A 19601-nucleotide genomic window follows, 5' to 3' on the forward strand; every position below is an offset into this window, starting at 1 on the left:
CTGGATGTGGCGGGACTGCAGAGCTTAGATCTGATCTGTTGGTTAGGGGATTGCTTTGCTCTGTCTGTCGCATGCTGCTTATGCAGTTTGGCATGCAAGTAGTCCTGGGTTGTAGCTTCACCAGGTTGACACCTCATTTTGAGGTATGCCTGGTGCTGCTCCTGGCATGCCCTCCTGCACTCTTCATTGAACCATCAACACCTCCCCACACACACACACAGATCAGCACAGACCATTAAACTTGTACATTCTCCCTGGTAACTGATGATATCTACATTGCCTTTCTCTGAATGGATAGTTGAATTTATTTGGAAAGTTTATTTCCACAACTCCAGGACTCTCCTACCCAGAGACCGATGATTCACAGGCTATTTTTATTCTCATTGGCTCACTGGTATATTAGTGTCCGATCAGTATGGAGATGTCTGAGTAATCCGGAACACTTCCTGGTTTGATACAATCAGCACTGCAATGGGCACACAGGCAGTTTGATGGGAAAGGATTCCCGACAATCTGTTCAACCCAGCCTATCGTGGGATGCAGCAATGATTGGACTGATAGAGCTGGTCCTGCTGTGTGGAGGGGTCTCTGCAGGTGGGTAATGGGGACTGAGGGGGTCTGAGTGCCAGGCTGGGTACTGGGGTATTAACCCTGTCAGTGGGTGATGAGGACTGAGATGATCTCAGTGCTCGGCTGGGTCTCCTTTGGCCTCCTTATCTCGAAAGACACTGGGTAAGCGCCTAGAGGTGGTCAGTGGTTTGTGGAGCAGCGCCTGGAGTGGCTATAATGGCCAATTCTAGAGTGACAGACTGTTTTTATTTATTTATTTTGAGATACAGCACTGAAACAGGCCGTTCGGCCCACCGAGTCTGTGCCGACCATCAACCACACATTTATACTAATCCTACATTAATCCGATATTCCTACCACATCCCCACGATTCCCCTACCACCTACCGATACTAGGGGAAATTTATAATGGCCAATTTACCAATCAACCTGCAAGTCTTTGGCAAGTCTTCCACAGGCGCTGCAGATAAAATTGGTTGTCGGGGCTGTTGCACAGTTGGCTCTCTCCTTGCGCTTCTGTCTTTTTTTCCTGCCAACTGCTAAGTCTCTTCGACTCACCACTCTTTAGCCCCACCTTTATGGCTGCCCGCCAGCTCTGGCGATTACTGGCAACTGACTCCCACGACTTGTGATCAATGTCACAGGACTTCATGTCGCGTTTGCAGACGTCTTTAAAGCGGAGACAATGACGGCCGGTGGGTCTGATACCAGTGGCGAGCTCACTGTCCAATGCATCCTTGGGGATCCTGCCATCTTCCATGCAGCTCACATGGCCAAGCCATCTCAAGCGCCGCTGGCTCAGTAGGGTGTATATGCTGGGGGTGTTGGCTGCCTCGAGGACTTCTGTGTTGCAGATGCGGTCCTGCCACCTGATGCCAAGGATTCTCTGGAGGCAGCGAAGATGGAATGAATTGAGACGTTGCTCTTGGCTGACATACGTTGTCCAGGCCTCGCTGCCGTAGAGCAAGGTACTGAGGACACAGGCTTGATACACTCGGACTTTTGTGTTCCGTGTCAGTGCGCCATTTTCCCACACTCTCTTGGCCAGTCTGGACATAGCAGTGGAAGCCTTTCCCATGCGCTTGTTGATTTCTGCATCGAGAGACAGGTTACTGGTGATAGTTGAGCCTCGGTAGGTGAACTCTTGAACCACTTCCAGAGCGTGGTCGCTGATATTGATGGATGGAGCATTTCTGACATCCTGCCCCATGATGTTCGTTTTCTTGAGGCTGATGGTTAGGCCAAATTCGTTGCAGGCAGCCGCAAACCTGTCGATGAGTCTCTGCAGGCACTCTTCAGTGTTGGATGTTAATGCAGCATCATTAGCATCGAGGACTGAGATGACCTCAATGCCAGGCTGGGTACTGGGGTGTTAACCCTCGGTCAGTGGGTAATGGGGACTGAGAGGGTCTGAGTGCCAGGCTGGGTACTGGGGTATTAACCCTCGGTCAGTGGGTAATGGGGACTAAGAGGGTCTCAGTGCCAGGCTGGGTACTGGGATGTTAACCCTCAGTCACAAAAAACAAGAGCAGGAGACCATTCAGCCCCTTAAGCCTGCTCCGCCATTCGAGAAGATCATGACTGATCTGATTATGGCCTTAACTCCACTTTCCAGTCTACCCCCAAATCCCTTGATTCCCTTGTGAATCTAAAACCTAACCCTGCCTTGAATATATTCAATGACCCAGCCTCCACTGCTCTCTGGGGAAAAGAACTCCATCGACTAACAACCCTCTGAGAGCAAAGAAATTCACATCTCTGTCTTAAATGGGAGACCCCTAATTTTTAAACTGTGTCCCCTAGTTCTAGTCTCTCCCACAAGGGGAAACATCCTCTCAGTATCCACCCTGTCAAGTCCCCTCAGGATCTTATATGTTTCAATAAGATCACCTCTCATTCTTCTAAACTCCAATGGGTACAGACCCAACCTGCTCAACCTTTCCACATAAAACAACCCCTTCATCTCAGGAATCAGACAAGTTGAACCTTCTCTGAACTGCTTCCAATGCAATGATATCCTTTCTTAAGTAAGGAGACCAAAACTGTACACAGTACTCCAGATGTGGTCTCTCCAAGGCCCCGTACAGCTGCAGCAAAACTTCTCTACTTTTACACTTGAATCCTGTTGCAATAAATGCCAACATTTCATTTGCCTTTCTAATCACTTGCTGTACCTGCATACTAACTTTTTGTGATTCATGTACCAGGACACCCAGATCCCTCTGTACCACCGAGTTCTGGAATCTCTCCATTTAAATAATATTCTGCTTTTCTACTGTCCCTGCTAAAGTGACTAAGTTCACATTTTCCCACATTATACTCCATCTGCCATATTTTTGCTCACTCACTTCACCTATCTATATCCCTGCGTAGACTCTTTACGTCCTTTTCACAAGTTACTTTCCTACCTATCTTTGTGTCATGAGCAAATTTAGCAACTGTACCTTCAGTTCCTTCATCCAAGTCATTGATATAAATTGTAAATAGTACAGATCCCTGTGGCACTCCATTAGGTAGTTAGCCAACCCGAAAAAGACCCATTTATCCTGTTAGCTAACCAATCCTCTATCCATGCTAATATGTTACCCCCTACACCATGAGCTCTTATTTTGTGTAGTAACATTTGATGTGGGTCCTTTATTAAATGCCTTTTGGAAATCCAAGTACACCACATCTACAGGTTCCCCTATCTCCACATTGTTCGTTACTCCCTCAAACAACTCTAATAAACTCACGCACCAGCCTGACTTGGAACTATATCGCCATTCCCTCACTGTCGCTGGGTCAAAATCCTGGAACTCCCTTCCTAACAGCACTGTGGGTTCAGGAAGGCAGCTCACCAAGAAGGAAATTAGGGATGGGTAATAAATGCTGGCCTAGCCAGTGACAACCGCATCCCATAAATGAATAAAAAAATTAGTCAAACATGATTTCCCTTTCACAAAACCATGTTGACTCTGCCTTATTGTATTGTGATTTTCTAAATGTCATGCTATCAGCTCCTTTATAATGGATTATGGCATTTTCCCCTGTGACAGATGTTAGGCTAACTGGCCCATAGTTTCCTGCTTTCTGTCTCCCTCCTTTCTTGAATAGAGATGACACATTTGCAATTTTCTAATCTGCTGGGACCTTTCCAGTATCGAAAGAATTTTGGAAGATCATAACCACTACTTTCTCTGCAACCACTTCTTTTAGGACCCTAGGATACAAGCCAACAGGTCCAGGGGACTTGTCAGCCTTTCATTCTGATAGTTTTCCCAGTACTTTTTCCCCTAGTGATTGGCATTGTTTTAAGTTCCTCCCTCACTTTTACCTCTTGATCTTAAACTATTTTGGGGATTTTTTTGTGTCTTCTACAGTGAAGACAGACACAAAATACCTGTTCAACACTTCTGCTATTTCCTCATTTCCCAGTATTAATTCCCCAGTCTCACCCTCTAAGGGACCACACTCACTTTAGTTACTCTTTTCCTTTTTAAATACTTGTGGAGACTCTGACTCTGTTTTTATATTTCTAACTACCTTTCTCTCATACTTCAATTTCTCCCTCATTAACCTTTTAGTTATTTTTTGCTGGTTTCTAAAATCTGTCCAATCTTTGACCTACCAGTAATCTTCACAGTACTGTTCACTTTTTCTTTCAATGTGATACTGTCCTTAACTTCCTTCATTAGCCATGGACGGTGCTTCCTTCTCATATATTAAAAGTCTGCCACTGCTTCTCTACTGTTCTATCCTTTCACCTAATTTCCCAGTTTACTTTCACCAACTCTGTCCTCAAACTCTTCATAATTGTCTTCATTTATGTTTCAGACACGAGTCTTAGACCCGCACTTGTCACCCTCAAACTGAATGTGAAATTCTATAATGTTATGATCACTGTTGCCTAGAGACTCCCTTACTATTGATCAATTGGCAGATATCCATTCACCAATATCAGGAAGCAGGAGACAGTCTCTGATCCACAACTGTTTTAGTCTCAATCCACAGTTCAGTACAAATACCAGTTTCTATTCTTCCCTCCTGGACTAACTCCCTGTCCAGAAGTAGCTGCCCAACTTGGGGGTGGGTGGGGGGGAGCAGGGTAAACCCAGCCCTTAAATACAAACTGCAATGAGCATTACCTGCTCTCTATTAACTCTGAAGTAAGTCCTGGTTAATTAAAGGGACCAGCATTTTCAACATGGTTAACTATGAGGTCATTAATTAATTCTGTCTCATTGCACATTCCCAGCTCTGAAATAACCTGCTCCCTGGTTAGCTCCAGAACAGTATTGTCTAACCCTTTCAATTGGGCGGGGGCATATTACAATTTATGTCTTTCTTGGGGGGCCGGTGAGACAATTTAAGAAAGATAAAGGCATCAAAAAGTTATCTTGCTATTAATCAAAACAACAGCAAATGTGCATTTTTCTGAAGAAGCTTTAAATGAGAAGATTAATTTATTGTCTTACTTTCTCATCACTATGTTGGATATTGATTTAGTGAGATACTTGGCATTTTGTTGCTTGCACAAGTAGTCAGTGTCTGCCTGCACACATGAGGCGATGCAGAGTATTCTGGACAGATGTCCATCTGTCAGGAGTGATCTCTCTCTCCCAGTCTGTCTCTCTCCCTGTGTTGCCACCCCCCCCCCCCCCCCCACCCACGGTGTTGTTCTCCCCCTCTCTGTGTCGTCCTCGCTCTCTGTATCGCCCCCCTCTGTCCCCCCCATTCTCTCTTTGTGCCTGCCTCTCTCTATATCTCTCTCTCTGTCCTCCTCTCGCTCTGTTTCTGTCCCCCCCTCTCTGTGTCTCCCTCTCTCTCTCTGTCCCCATCTCTGTCCTGCCTCTCTCTCTCCCTGTTTCCACTGCCCCTCTCTGTTCCCGCTCTCTCTCTTTTCCCTCTTTCTCTCTCTCTGTGGGGTTGGTGTTTTGGGGTTCATGCCCTGATGTCTATCTCTCGCTCTGTGGGGTTGGAGTTTTGGGGTTCATGCCCTGATGTCTATCTCTCTCTTTGGGGTTCATGCCCTGATGTCTCTCTCTCTCTGGGGTTGATGTTTTGGGGTTCATGCCCTGAAGTCTCTCTCTCTCTGGGGTTGATGTTTTGGGGTTCATGCCCTGATGTCTCTCTCTCTCTCTGCGGTTGATGTTTTGGGGTTCATGCCCTGATGTCTCTCTCTCTCTGGGGTTGATGTTTTGGGGTTCATGCCCTGATGTCTCTCTCTCTCTCTTTGAGGTTGATGTTTCGGGGTTCATGCCCTGATGTCTCTCTCTCTCTTTGGGGTTGATGTTTTGGGGTTCACGCCCTGATGTCTCTCTCTCTGGGGTTGATGTTTTGGGGTTCATGCCCTGATGTCTCTTGCTGTCTGTGGGGTTGATGTTTTGGGATTCATGCCCTGATGTCTCTCTCTCTGTGGGTTTGATGTTTTGGGGTTCATGCCCTGATGTCTCTCTCTCTGTGGGGTTGATGTTTTGGGGTTCATGCCCTGATGTCTCTGTCTCTGGGGTTGATGTTTTGGGGTTCATGCCCTGATGTCTCTCTCTGTGTGGGGTTGATGTTTTGGGGTTCATGCCCTGATGTCCATCTCTCTCTCTCTGGGGTTGATGTTTTGGGGTTCATGCCCTGATGTCTCTCTCTCTCTGGGGTTGGTGTTTTGGGGTTCATGCCCTGATGTCTCACTCTTTCGCTGGGGTTGATGTTTTGGGGTTCATGCCCTGATGTCTCTCTCTTTCTCTGGGGTTGATGTTTTGGGGTTCATGCCCTGATGTCTCTCTCTCTGGGGTTGATGTTTTGGGGTTCATGCCCTGATGTCTCTCTCTCTGGGGTTGATGTTTTGGGGTTCATGCCCTGATGTCTCTCTCTTAGGGGTTGATGTTTTGGGCTTCATGCCCTGATGTCTCTCTCTCTCTGGGGTTGATGTTTTGGGGTTCATGCCCTGATGTCTCTCTCTCTCTGGGGTTGATGTTTTGGGGTTCATGCCCTGATGTCTCTCTCTCTCTGGGGTTGATGTTTTGGGCTTCATGCCCTGATGTCTCTCTCTCTCTGGGGTTGATGTTTTGGGGTTCATGCCCTGATGTCTCTCTCTCTCTGGGGTTGATGTTTTGGGGTTCATGCCCTGATGTCTCTCTCTCTCTGGGGTTGATGTTTTGGGGTTCATACCCTGATGTCTCTCTCTCTGGGGTTGATGTTTTGGGGTTCAGGCCCTGATGTCTCTCTCTCTCTCTCTCTCGGGTTCATGCCCTGATGTCTCTCTCTCTGGGGTTGATGTTTTGGGGTTCATGCCCTGATGTCTCTCTCTCTGGGGTTGATGTTTTGGGGTTCATGCCCTGATGTCTCTCTCTCTGGGGTTGATGTTTTGGGCTTCATGCCCTGATGTCTCTCTCTCTCTGGGGTTGATGTTTTGGGGTTCATGCCCTGATGTCTCTCTCTCTCTCTGGGGCTGGTGTTTTGGGGTTCATGCCCTGATGTCTCTCTCTCTGGGGTTGATGTTTTGGGTTCATGCCCTGATGTCTCTCTCTCTCTGGGGTTGATGTTTTGGGGTTCATGCCCTGATGTCTCTTGCTGTCTGTGGGGTTGATGTTTTGGGGTTCATGCCCTGATGTCTCTCTCTCTGTGGGTTTGATGTTTTGGGGTTCATGCCCTGATGTCTCTGTCTCTGGGGTTGATGTTTTGGGGTTCATGCCCTGATGTCTCTCTCTGTGTGGGGTTGATGTTTTGGGGTTCATGCCCTGATGTCTCTGTCTCTGGGGTTGATGTTTTGGGGTTCATGCCCTGATGTCTCTCTCTCTCTGTGTGGGGTTGATGTTTTGGGGTTCATGCCCTGATGTCTCTGTCTCTGGGGTTGATGTTTTGGGGTTCATGCCCTGATGTCTCTCTCTGTGTGGGGTTGATGTTTTGGGGTTCATGCCCTGATGTCCATCTCTCTCTCTCTGGGGTTGATGTTTTGGGGTTCATGCCCTGATGTCTCTCTCTCTCTGGGGTTGGTGTTTTGGGGTTCATGCCCTGATGTCTCTCTCTTTCGCTGGGGTTGATGTTTTGGGGTTCATGCCCTGATGTCTCTCTCTTTCTCTGGGGTTGATGTTTTGGGGTTCATGCCCTGATGTCTCTCTCTCTGGGGTTGATGTTTTGGGGTTCATGCCCTGATGTCTCTCTCTCTGGGGTTGATGTTTTGGGGTTCATGCCCTGATGTCTCTCTCTCTCTGGGGTTGATGTTTTGGGCTTCATGCCCTGATGTCTCTCTCTCTCTGGGGTTGATGTTTTGGGGTTCATGCCCTGATGTCTCTCTCTCTCTGGGGTTGATGTTTTGGGGTTCATGCCCTGATGTCTCTCTCTCTCTGGGGTTGATGTTTTGGGGTTCATGCCCTGATGTCTCTCTCTCTGGGGTTGATGTTTTGGGGTTCAGGCCCTGATGTCTCTCTCTCTCTCTCTCTCGGGTTCATGCCCTGATGTCTCTCTCTCTGGGGTTGATGTTTTGGGGTTCATGCCCTGATGTCTCTCTCTCTGGGGTTGATGTTTTGGGGTTCATGCCCTGATGTCTCTCTCTCTCTGGGGTTGATGTTTTGGGGTTCATGCCCTGATGTCTCTCTCTCTCTCTGGGGCTGGTGTTTTGGGGTTCATGCCCTGATGTCTCTCTCTCTGGGGTTGATGTTTTGGGTTCATGCCCTGATGTCTCTCTCTCTGGGGTTGATGTTTTGGGGTTCATACCCTGATGTCTCTATCGCTGGCGTTGATGTTTTGGGGTTCATGCCCTGATGTCTCTCTCTCATTGGGGTTGATTTTTTGGGGTTCATGCCGATGTCTCTCTCTTTGGGGTTGATGTTTTGGGGTTCATGCCCTGATGTCTCTCTCTCACTCTGGGGTCGGTGTTTTGGGGTTCATGCCCTGATGTCTCTCTCTTTGGGGTTCATGCCCTGATGTCTCTCTCTCTCTTTGGGGTTGATGTTTTGGGGTTCATGCCCTGATGTCTCTCTCTTTGGGGTTGATGTTTTGGGGTTCATTCCCTGATGTCTCTCTCTTTGGGGTTCATGCCCTGATGTCTCTCTCTGGGGTTGATGTTTTGGGGTTCATGCCCTGATGTCTCTCACTCTCTGGGGTTGATGTTTTGGGGTTCATGCCCTGATGTCTCTCTCTTTGGGGTTCATGCCCTGATGTCTCTCTCTCTTTGGGGTTGATGTTTTGGGGTTCATGCCCTGATGTCTCTCTCTTTGGGGTTCATGCCCTGATGTCTCTCTCTCTCTGGGGTTGATGTTTTGGGGTTCATGCCCTGATGTCTCTCTCTCACTCTGGGGTCGGTGTTTTGGGGTTCATGCCCTGATGTCTCTCTCTCTCTCTGGGGTTGATGTTTTGGGGTTTTTGCCCTGATGTCTCTCTCTCTGGGGTTGATGTTTTGGGGTTCATGTCCTGATGTCTCTCTCTTTGGGGTTCATGCCCTGATGTCTCTCTCTCTTTGGGGTTGATGTTTTGGGGTTCATGCCCTGATGTCTCTCTCTTTGGGGTTGATGTTTTGGGGTTCATGCCCTGATGTCTCGCTATTTGGGGTTGATGTTTTGGGGTTCTTGCCGATGTCTCTATCTTTGGGGTTGATGTTTTGGGGTTCTTGCCGATGTCTCTATCTTTGGGGTTGATGTTTTGGGGTTCATGCCCTGATGTCTCTCTCTCTCTGGGGTTGATGTTTTGGGGTTAATGCCCTGATGTCTCTCTCTTTGGGGTTGATGTTTTGGGGTTCATGCCCTGATGTCTCTCTCTCTCTGGGGTTGATGTTTTGGGGTTCATGCCCTGATGTCTCTCTCTCTTTGGGGTTGATGTCTTGGGGTTCATGCCCTGATGTATCTCTCTTTGGGGTTCATGCCCTGATGTCTCTCTCTCTGTGGGGTTGATGTTTTGGGGTTCATGCCCTGATGTCTCTCTCTTTGGGATTCATGCGCTGATGTCTCTCTCTCTGTGGGGTTGATGTTTTGGGGTTCATGCCCTGATGTATCTCTCTTTGGGGTTCATGCCCTGATGTCTCTCTCTCTGTGGGGTTGATGTTTTGGGATTCATGCCCTGATGTCTCTCTCTCTTTGGGGTTGATGTTTTGGGGTTCATGCCCTGATGTCTCTCTCTCTTTGGGGTTGATGTTTTGGGGTTCATGCCCTGATGTCTCTCTCTCACTCTGGGGTTGATGTTTTGGGGTTCATGCCCTGATGTCTCTCTCTCTCTGGGGTTGATGTTTTGGGGTTCATGCCCTGATGTCTCTCTCTCTTTGGGGTTGATGTTTTGGGGTTCATGCCCTGATGTCTCTCTCTTTGGGGTTCATGCCCTGATGTCTCTCTCTCTTTGGGGGTTGATGTTTTGGGGTTCATGCCCTGATGTCTCTCTCTTTGGGGTTTATGTTTTGGGGTTCATGCCCTGATGTCTCTCTCTCTGGGGTTGATGTTTTGGGGTTCATGCCCTGATGTCTCTCTCTTTGGGGTTGCTGTTTTGGGGTTCATGCGCTGATGTCTCTCTCACTTTGGGGTTGATGTTTTGGGGTTCATGCCCTGATGTCTCTCTCTTTGGGGTTGATGTTTTGGGGTTCATGCCCTGATGTCTCTCTCTGGGGTTGATGTTTTGGGGTTCATGCCCTGATGTCTCTCTTTGGGGATGATATTTTGGGGTTCATGCCCTGATGTCTCTCTCTCTGTGGGGTTGATGTTTTGGGGTTCATGCCCTGATGTCTCTCTCTCTGTGGGGTTGATGTTTTGGGGTTCATGCCCTGATGTCTCTCTCTCTCTGGGGTTGATGTTTTGGGGTTCATGCCCTGATGTCTCTCTCTATGTGGGGTTGATGTTTTGGGGTTCATGCCCTGATGTCCATCTCTCTCTCTCTGGGGTTGATGTTTTGGGGTTCATGCCCTGATGTCTCTCTCTCTCTGTGGGGTTGATGTTTTGGGGTTCATGCCCTGATGTCTCTCTCTCTCTGGGGTTGATGTTTTGGGGTTCATGCCCTGATGTCTCTCGCTGTCTGTGGGGTTGATGTTTTGGGATTCATGCTCTGATGTCTCTCTCTCTCTGGGGTTGATGTTTTGGATTTCATGCCCTGATCTCTCTCTCTCTGGGGTTGATGTTTTGGGGTTCATGCACTGATGTCTCTCTCTCTCTGGGGTTGATGTTTTGGATTTCATGCCCTGATCTCTCTCTCTCTGGGGTTGATGTTTTGCGGTTCATGCCCTGATGTCTCTCTCTCTGGGGTTGATGTTTTGGGGTTCATGCCCTGATGTCTCTCTCTTTGGGGTTGATGTTTTGGGGTTCATGCCCTGATGTCTCTCTCTCTGGGGTTGATGTTTTGGGGTTCATGCCCTGATGTCTCTCTCTTTAGGGTTGATGTTTTGGGGTTCATGCCCTGAAGTCTCTCTCTCTTTGGGGTTGATGTTTTGGGGTTCATGCCCTGATGTCTCTCTCTTTGGGGTTGATGTTTTGGGGTTCATGCCCTGATGTCTCTCTCTCTCTGGGGTTGATGTTTTGGGGTTCATGCCCTGATGTCTCTCTCTTTGGGGTTGATGTTTTGGGGTTCATGCCCTGATGTCTCTCTCTCTTTGGGGTTGATGTTTTGGGGTTCATGCCCTGATGTCTCTCTCTTTGGGGTTGATGTTTTGGGGTTCATGCCCTGATGTCTCTCTCTTTGGGATTGATGTTTTGGGGTTCATGCCCTGATGTCTCTCTCTCTCTGGGGTTGATGTTTTGGGGTTAATGACCTGATGTCTCTCTCTTTGGGTTTGATGTTTTGGGGTTCATGCCCTGCTGTCTCTCTCTCTTTGGGGTTGATGTTTTGGGGTTCATGCTTGGATGTCTCTCTCTTTGGGGTTCATGTTTTGGGGTTCATGCCCTGATGTCTCTCTCTTTGGGGTTGATGTTTTGGGGTTCATGCCCTGATGTCTCTCTCTTTGGGGTTCATGTTTTGGGGTTCATGCCCTGATGTCTCTCTCTTTGGGGTTGATGTTTTGGGGTTCATGCCCTGATGTCTCTCTCTCTTTGGGGTTGATGTTTTGGGGTTCATGCCCTGATGTCTCTCTCTCTCTCTCTCTGGGGTTGATGTTTTGGGGTTTTTGCCCTGATGTCTCTCTCTCTGGGGTTCATGTCCTGATGTCTCTCTCTCTTTGGGGTTGATGTTTTGGGGTTCATGCCCTGATGTCTCTCTCTTTGGGATTGATGTTTTGGGGTTCATGCCCTGATGTCTCTCTCTCTCTGGGGTTGATGTTTTGGGGTTTTTGCCCTGATGTCTCTCTCTCTGGGGTTGATGTTTTGGGGTTTTTGTCCTGATGTCTCTCTCTCTGGGGTTGATGTTTTGCGGTTCATGCCCTGATGTCTCTCTCTCTTTGGGGTTGATGTTTTGGGATTCATGCCCTGATGTCTCTCTCTTTGGGGTTGATGTTTTGGGGTTCATGCCCTGATGTCTCTCTCTCTTTGGGGTTGATGTTTTGGGGTTCATGCCCTGATGTATCTCTCTTTGGGGTTCATGCCCTGATGTCTCTCTCTTTGGGGTTGATGTTTTGGGGTACATGCCCTGATGTCGCTCTCTTTGGGGTTCATGCCCTGATGTCTCTCTCTCTTTGGGGTTGATGTTTTGCGGTTCATGCCCTGATGTCTCTCTCTCTCTGGGGTTGATGTTTTGGGGTTTTTGCCCTGATGTCTCTCTCTCTGGGGTTGATGTTTTGGGGTTCATGCCCTGATGTCTCTCTCTTTGGGGTTCATGCCCTGATGTCTCTCTCTCTCTTTGGGGTTGATGTTTTGGGGTTCATGCCCTGATGTCTCTCTCTTTGGGGTTGATGTTTTGGGGTTCATTCCCTGATGTCTCTCTCTGGGGTTGATGTTTTGGGGTTCATGCCCTGATGTCTCTCTCTTTGGGGTTGATGTTTTGGGGTTCATGCCCTGATGTCTCTCTCTCTTTGGGTTGATGTTTTGGGGTTCATGCCCTGATGTATCTCTCTTTGGGGTTCATGCCCTGATGTCTCTCTCTTTGGGGTTGATGTTTTGGTGTTCATGCCCTGATGTCTCTCTCTTTGGGATTGATGTTTTGGGGTTCATGCCCTGATGTCTCTCTCTCTCTGGGGTTGATGTTTTGGGGTTCATGCCCTGATGTCTCTCTCTCTCTCTGGGGTTGTTATTTTGGGGTTCATGCCCTGATGTCTCTCTCTTTGGGGTTCATGCCCTGATGTCTCTCTCTCTTTGGGGGTTGATGTTTTGGGGTTCATCCCCTGATGTCTCTCTCTTTGGGGTTTATGTTTTGGGGTTCATGCCCTGATGTCTCTCTCTCTGGGGTTGATGTTTTGGGGTTCATGCCCTGATGTCTCTCTCTTTGGGGTTGATGTTTTGGGGTTCATGCCCTGATGTCTCTCTCACTTTGGGGTTGATGTTTTGGGGTTCATGCACTGATGTCTCTCTCTTTGGGGTTGATGTTTTGGGGTTCATGCCCTGATGTCCCTCTCTGGGGTTGATGTTTTGGGGTTCATGCCCTGATGTCTCTCTTTGGGGATGATATTTTGGGGTTCATGCCCTGATGTCTCTCTCTCTGGGGTTGACGTTTTGGGGTTCATGCCCTGATGTCTCTCTCTCTCTGTGGGGTTGATGTTTTGGGGTTCATGCCCTGATGTCCATCTCTCTCTCTCTGGGGTTGATGTTTTGGGGTTCATGCCCTGATGTCTCTCTCTCTGTGGGGTTGATGTTTTGGGGTTCATGCCCTGATGTCTCTCTCTCTCTGGGGTTGATGTTTTGGGGTTCACGCCCTGATGTCCATCTCTCTCTCTCTGGGGTTGTTGTTTTGGGGTTCATGCCCTGATGTCTCTCTCTCTCTGTGGGGTTGATGTTTTGGGGTTCATGCCCTGATGTCTCTCTCTCTCTGCAGTTAATGTTTTGGGGTTCATGCCCTGATGTCTCTCTCTCTCTGTGGGGTTGATGTTTTGGGGTTCATGCCCTGATGTCTCTCTCTCTCTGGGGTTGATGTTTTGGGGTTCAAGCCCTGATGTCTCTCGCTGTCTGTGGGGTTGGTGTTTTGGGGTTGATGCCCTGATGTCTCTCTCTTTGGGGTTGATGTTTTGGGGTTCATGCCCTGATGTCTCTCTCTCTGGGGTTGATGTTTTGGGGTTCATGCCCTGATGTCTCTCTCTTTGGGGTTGATGTTTTGGGGTTCATGCCCTGATGTCTCTCTCTCTTTGGGGTTGATGTTTTGGGGTTCATGCCCTGATGTCTCTCTCTTTGGGGTTGATGTTTTGGGGTTCATGCCCTGATGTCTATCTCTCTCTGGGGTTGATGTTTTGGGGTTCATGCCGATGTCTCTCTCTTTGGGGTTGATGTTTTGGGGTTCATGCCCTGATGTCTCTCTCTCTTTGGGGTTGATGTTTTGGGGTTCATGCCCTGATGTCTCTCTCTTTGGGGTTGATGTTTTGGGGTTCATGCTCTGATGTCTCTCTCTCTGGGGTTGATGTTTTGGGGTTCATGCCCTGATGTCTCTCTCTCTCTGGGGTTGATGTTTTGGGGTTAATGCCCTTATGTCTCTCTCTTTGGGGTTGATGTTTTGGGGTTCATGCCCTGATGTCTCTCTCTTTCTCTGGGGTTGATGTTTTGGGGTTCATGCCCTGATGTCTCTCTCTCTGGGGTTGATGTTTTGGGGTTCATGCCCTGATGTCTCTCTCTTTGGGGTTGATGTTTTGGGGTTCATGCCCTGATGTCTCTCTCACTTTGGGGTTGATGTTTTGGGGTTCATGCACTGATGTCTCTCTCTTTGGGGTTGATGTTTTGGGGTTCATGCCCTGATGTCCCTCTCTGGGGTTGATGTTTTGGGGTTCATGCCCTGATGTCTCTCTTTGGGGATGATATTTTGGGGTTCATGCCCTGATGTCTCTCTCTCTGGGGTTGACGTTTTGGGGTTCATGCCCTGATGTCTCTCTCTCTCTGTGGGGTTGATGTTTTGGGGTTCATGCCCTGATGTCCATCTCTCTCTCTCTGGGGTTGATGTTTTGGGGTTCATGCCCTGATGTCTCTCTCTCTGTGGGGTTGATGTTTTGGGGTTCATGCCCTGATGTCTCTCTCTCTCTGGGGTTGATGTTTTGGGGTTCACGCCCTGATGTCCATCTCTCTCTCTCTGGGGTTGTTGTTTTGGGGTTCATGCCCTGATGTCTCTCTCTCTCTGTGGGGTTGATGTTTTGGGGTTCATGCCCTGATGTCTCTCTCTCTCTGCAGTTAATGTTTTGGGGTTCATGCCCTGATGTCTCTCTCTCTCTGTGGGGTTGATGTTTTGGGGTTCATGCCCTGATGTCTCTCTCTCTCTGGGGTTGATGTTTTGGGGTTCAAGCCCTGATGTCTCTCGCTGTCTGTGGGGTTGGTGTTTTGGGGTTGATGCCCTGATGTCTCTCTCTTTGGGGTTGATGTTTTGGGGTTCATGCCCTGATGTCTCTCTCTCTGGGGTTGATGTTTTGGGGTTCATGCCCTGATGTCTCTCTCTTTGGGGTTGATGTTTTGGGGTTCATGCCCTGATGTCTCTCTCTCTTTGGGGTTGATGTTTTGGGGTTCATGCCCTGATGTCTCTCTCTTTGGGGTTGATGTTTTGGGGTTCATGCCCTGATGTCTATCTCTCTCTGGGGTTGATGTTTTGGGGTTCATGCCGATGTCTCTCTCTTTGGGGTTGATGTTTTGGGATTCATGCCCTGATGTCTCTCTCTCTTTGGGGTTGATGTTTTGGGGTTCATGCCCTGATGTCTCTCTCTTTGGGGTTGATGTTTTGGGGTTCATGCTCTGATGTCTCTCTCTCTGGGGTTGATGTTTTGGGGTTCATGCCCTGATGTCTCTCTCTCTCTGGGGTTGATGTTTCGGGGTTAATGCCCTTATGTCTCTCTCTTTGGGGTTGATGTTTTGGGGTTCATGCCCTGATGTCTCTTTCTTTGGGTTTCATGTTTTGGGGTTCATGCCCTGATGTCTCTCTCTTTGGGGTTGATGTTTTGGGGTTCATACCCTGATGTCTCTGTCTCTCTGCAGTTAATGTTTTGGGGTTCATGCCCTGATGTCTCTCTCTCTCTGTGGGGTTGATGTTTTGGGATTCATGCCCTGATGTCTCTCTCTCTCTCTGGGGTTGATGTTTTGGGGTTCATGCCCTGATGTCTCTCTCTCTCTCTGGGGTTGATGTTTTGCGGTTCATGCCCTGATGTCTCTCTCTTTGGGGTTGATGTTTTGGGGTTCATGCCCTGATGTCTCTCTCTCTGGGGTTGATGTTTTGGGGTTCATGCCCTGATGTCTCTCTCTTTGGGGTTGATGTTTTGGGGTTCATGCCCTGATGTCTCTCTCTCTTTGGGGTTGATGTTTTGGGGTTCATGCCCTGATGTCTCTCTCTTTGGGATTGATGTTTTGGGGTTCATGCCCTGATGTCTCTCTCTCTCTGGGGTTGATGTTTTGGGATTCATGCCCTGATTTCTCTCTCACACTCTGGGGTTGATGTTTTGGGGTTCATGCCCTGATGTCTCTCTCTCTCTGGGGTTGATGTTTTGGGGTTCATGCCCTGATGTCTCTCTCTCTCTCTCTGGGGTTGTTATTTTGGGGTTCATGCCCTGATGTCTCTCTCTTTGGGGTTCATGCCCTGATGTCTCTCTCTCTTTGGGGGTTGATGTTTTGGGGTTCATCCCCTGATGTCTCTCTCTTTGGGGTTTATGTTTTGGGGTTCATGCCCTGATGTCTCTCTCTCTGGGGTTGATGTTTTGGGGTTCATGCCCTGATGTCTCTCTCTTTGGGGTTGATGTTTTGGGGTTCATGCCCTGATGTCTCTCTCACTTTGGGGTTGATGTTTTGGGGTTCATGCACTGATGTCTCTCTCTTTGGGGTTGATGTTTTGGGGTTCATGCCCTGATGTCCCTCTCTGGGGTTGATGTTTTGGGGTTCATGCCCTGATGTCTCTCTTTGGGGATGATATTTTGGGGTTCATGCCCTGATGTCTCTCTCTCTGGGGTTGACGTTTTGGGGTTCATGCCCTGATGTCTCTCTCTCTCTGTGGGGTTGATGTTTTGGGGTTCATGCCCTGATGTCCATCTCTCTCTCTCTGGGTTTGATGTTTTGGGGTTCATGCCCTGATGTCTCTCTCTCTCTCTGGGGTTGATGTTTTGGGGTTCATGCCCTGATGTCTCTCTCTCTGTGGGGTTGATGTTTTGGGGTTCATGCCCTGATGTCTCTCTCTCTCTGGGGTTGATGTTTTGGGGTTCACGCCCTGATGTCCATCTCTCTCTCTCTGGGGTTGATGTTTTGGGGTTCATGCCCTGATGTCTCTCTCTCTCTGTGCGGTTGATGTTTTGGGGTTCATGCCCTGATGTCTCTCTCTCTCTGCAGTTAATGTTTTGGGGTTCATGCCCTGATGTCTCTCTCTCTCTGTGGGGTCGATGTTTTGGGGTTCATGCCCTGATGTCTCTCTCTCTCTGGGGTTGATGTTTTGGGGTTCAAGCCCTGATGTCTCTCGCTGTCTGTGGGGTTGGTGATTTGGGGTTCATGCCCTGATGTCTCTCTCTTTGGGGTTGATGTTTTGGGGTTCATGCCCTGATGTCTCTCTCTCTGGGGTTGATGTTTTGGGGTTCATGCCCTGATGTCTCTCTCTTTGGGGTTGATGTTTTGGGGTTCATGCCCTGATGTCTCTCTCTCTTTGGGGTTGATGTTTTGGGGTTCATGCCCTGATGTCTCTCTCTCTCTGGGGTTGATGTTTTGGGGTTCATGCCGATGTCTCTCTCTTTGGGGTTGATGTTTTGGGGTTCATGCCCTGATGTCTCTCTCTCTTTGGGGTTGATGTTTTGGGGTTCATGCCCTGATGTCTCTCTCTTTGGGGTTGATGTTTTGTGGTTCATGCTCTGATGTCTCTCTCTTTGGGGTTGATGTTTTGGGGTTCATGCCCTGATGTCTCTCTCTCTCTGGGGTTGATGTTTTGGGGTTAATGCCCTTATGTCTCTCTCTTTGGGATTGATGTTTTGGGGTTCATGCCCTGATGTCTCTTTCTTTGGGTTTCATGTTTTGGGGTTCATGCCCTGATGTCTCTCTCTTTGGGGTTGATGTTTTGGGGTTCATACCCTGATGTCTCTGTCCCTCTGCAGTTAATGTTTTGGGGTTCATGCCCTGATGTCTCTCTCTCTCTGTGGGGTCGATGTTTTGGGGTTCATGCCCTGATGTCTCTCTCTCTCTGGGGTTGATGTTTTGGGGTTCAAGCCCTGATGTCTCTCGCTGTCTGTGGGGTTGGTGATTTGGGGTTCATGCCCTGATGTCTCTCTCTTTGGGGTTGATGTTTTGGGGTTCATGCCCTGATGTCTCTCTCTCTGGGGTTGATGTTTTGGGGTTCATGCCCTGATGTCTCTCTCTTTGGGGTTGATGTTTTGGGGTTCATGCCCTGATGTCTCTCTCTCTTTGGGGTTGATGTTTTGGGGTTCATGCCCTGATGTCTCTCTCTCTCTGGGGTTGATGTTTTGGGGTTCATGCCGATGTCTCTCTCTTTGGGGTTGATGTTTTGGGGTTCATGCCCTGATGTCTCTCTCTCTTTGGGGTTGATGTTTTGGGGTTCATGCCCTGATGTCTCTCTCTTTGGGGTTGATGTTTTGTGGTTCATGCTCTGATGTCTCTCTCTTTGGGGTTGATGTTTTGGGGTTCATGCCCTGATGTCTCTCTCTCTCTGGGGTTGATGTTTTGGGGTTAATGCCCTTATGTCTCTCTCTTTGGGATTGATGTTTTGGGGTTCATGCCCTGATGTCTCTTTCTTTGGGTTTCATGTTTTGGGGTTCATGCCCTGATGTCTCTCTCTTTGGGGTTGATGTTTTGGGGTTCATACCCTGATGTCTCTGTCCCTCTGCAGTTAATGTTTTGGGGTTCATGCCCTGATGTCTCTCTCTCTCTGTGGGGTTGATGTTTTGGGATTCATGCCCTGATGTCTCTCTCTCTCTCTGGGGTTGATGTTTTGCGGTTCATGCCCTGATGTCTCTCTCTTTGGGGTTGATGTTTTGGGGTTCATGCCCTGATGTCTCTCTCTCTGGGGTTGATGTTTTGGGGTTCATGCCCTGATGTCTCTCTCTTTGGGGTTGATGTTTTGGGGTTCATGCCCTGATGTCTCTCTCTCTTTGGGGTTGATGTTTTGGGGTTCATGCCCTGATGTCTCTCTCTTTGGGGTTGATGTTTTGGGGTTCATGCCCTGATGTCTCTCTCTCTCTGGGGTTGATGTTTTGGGGTTCATGCCGATGTCTCTCTCTTTGGGGTTGATGTTTTGGGGTTCATGCCCTGATGTCTCTCTCTCTTTGGGGTTGATGTTTTGGGGTTCATGCCCTGATGTCTCTTTCTCACTCTGGGGTTGATGTTTTGCGGTTCATGCCCTGATGTCTCTCTCTTTGGGGTTGATGTTTTGGGGTTCATGCCCTGATGTCTCTCTCTCTGGGGTTGATGTTTTGGGGTTCATGCCCTGATGTCTCTCTCTTTGGGGTTGATGTTTTGGGGTTCATGCCCTGATGTCTCTCTCTCTTTGGGGTTGATGTTTTGGGGTTCATGCCCTGATGTCTCTCTCTTTGGGGTTGATGTTTTGGGGTTCATGCCCTGATGTCTCTCTCTCTCTGGGGTTGATGTTTTGGGGTTCATGCCGATGTCTCTCTCTTTGGGGTTGATGTTTTGGGGTTCATGCCCTGATGTCTCTCTCTCTTTGGGGTTGATGTTTTGGGGTTCATGCCCTGATGTCTCTCTCTTTGGGGTTGATGTTTTGGGGTTCATGCTCTGATGTCTCTCTCTTTGGGGTTGATGTTTTGGGGTTCATGCTCTGATGTCTCTCTCTCTGGGGTTGATGTTTTGGGTTAATGCCCTTATGTCTCTCTCTTTGGGGTTGATGTATTGGGGTTCATGCCCTGATGTCTCTCTCTCTTTGGGGTTGATGTTTTGGGGTTCATGCCCTGATCTCTCTTTCTTTGGGTTTCATGTTTTGGGGTTCATGCTCTGATGTCTCTCTCTTTGGGGTTGATGTTTTGGGGTTCATGCCCTGATGTCTCTCTCTCTCTGGGGTTGATGTTTTGGGATTCATGCCCTGATGTCTCTTTCTCACTCTGGG

At 48.7% G+C, this 19601-nt stretch overlaps 1 protein-coding gene across 4 annotated transcripts in view; it reads left to right on the top strand.

The window, feature by feature from the left end:
* Window positions 1–429: 429 nt before the first annotated feature.
* LOC137345668 (major histocompatibility complex class I-related gene protein-like) overlaps window positions 430–19601 on the top strand; it is a 203751-nt gene continuing 184579 nt past the window's right edge. For all 4 annotated transcript variants that reach the window (XM_068008929.1, XM_068008931.1, XM_068008930.1 and 1 more), the window contains exon 1: window positions 430–594. In XM_068008929.1, the coding sequence (XP_067865030.1) occupies window positions 492–594 (103 nt within the window). In that variant the 5' untranslated portion in view covers window positions 430–491. The remainder of the gene's footprint in view (window positions 595–19601) is intronic.

The sequence above is a fragment of the Heterodontus francisci genome, chromosome 29 (genome assembly GCF_036365525.1).
Source record: "Heterodontus francisci isolate sHetFra1 chromosome 29, sHetFra1.hap1, whole genome shotgun sequence".
Taxonomy (NCBI): Eukaryota; Metazoa; Chordata; class Chondrichthyes; order Heterodontiformes; family Heterodontidae; genus Heterodontus; species Heterodontus francisci.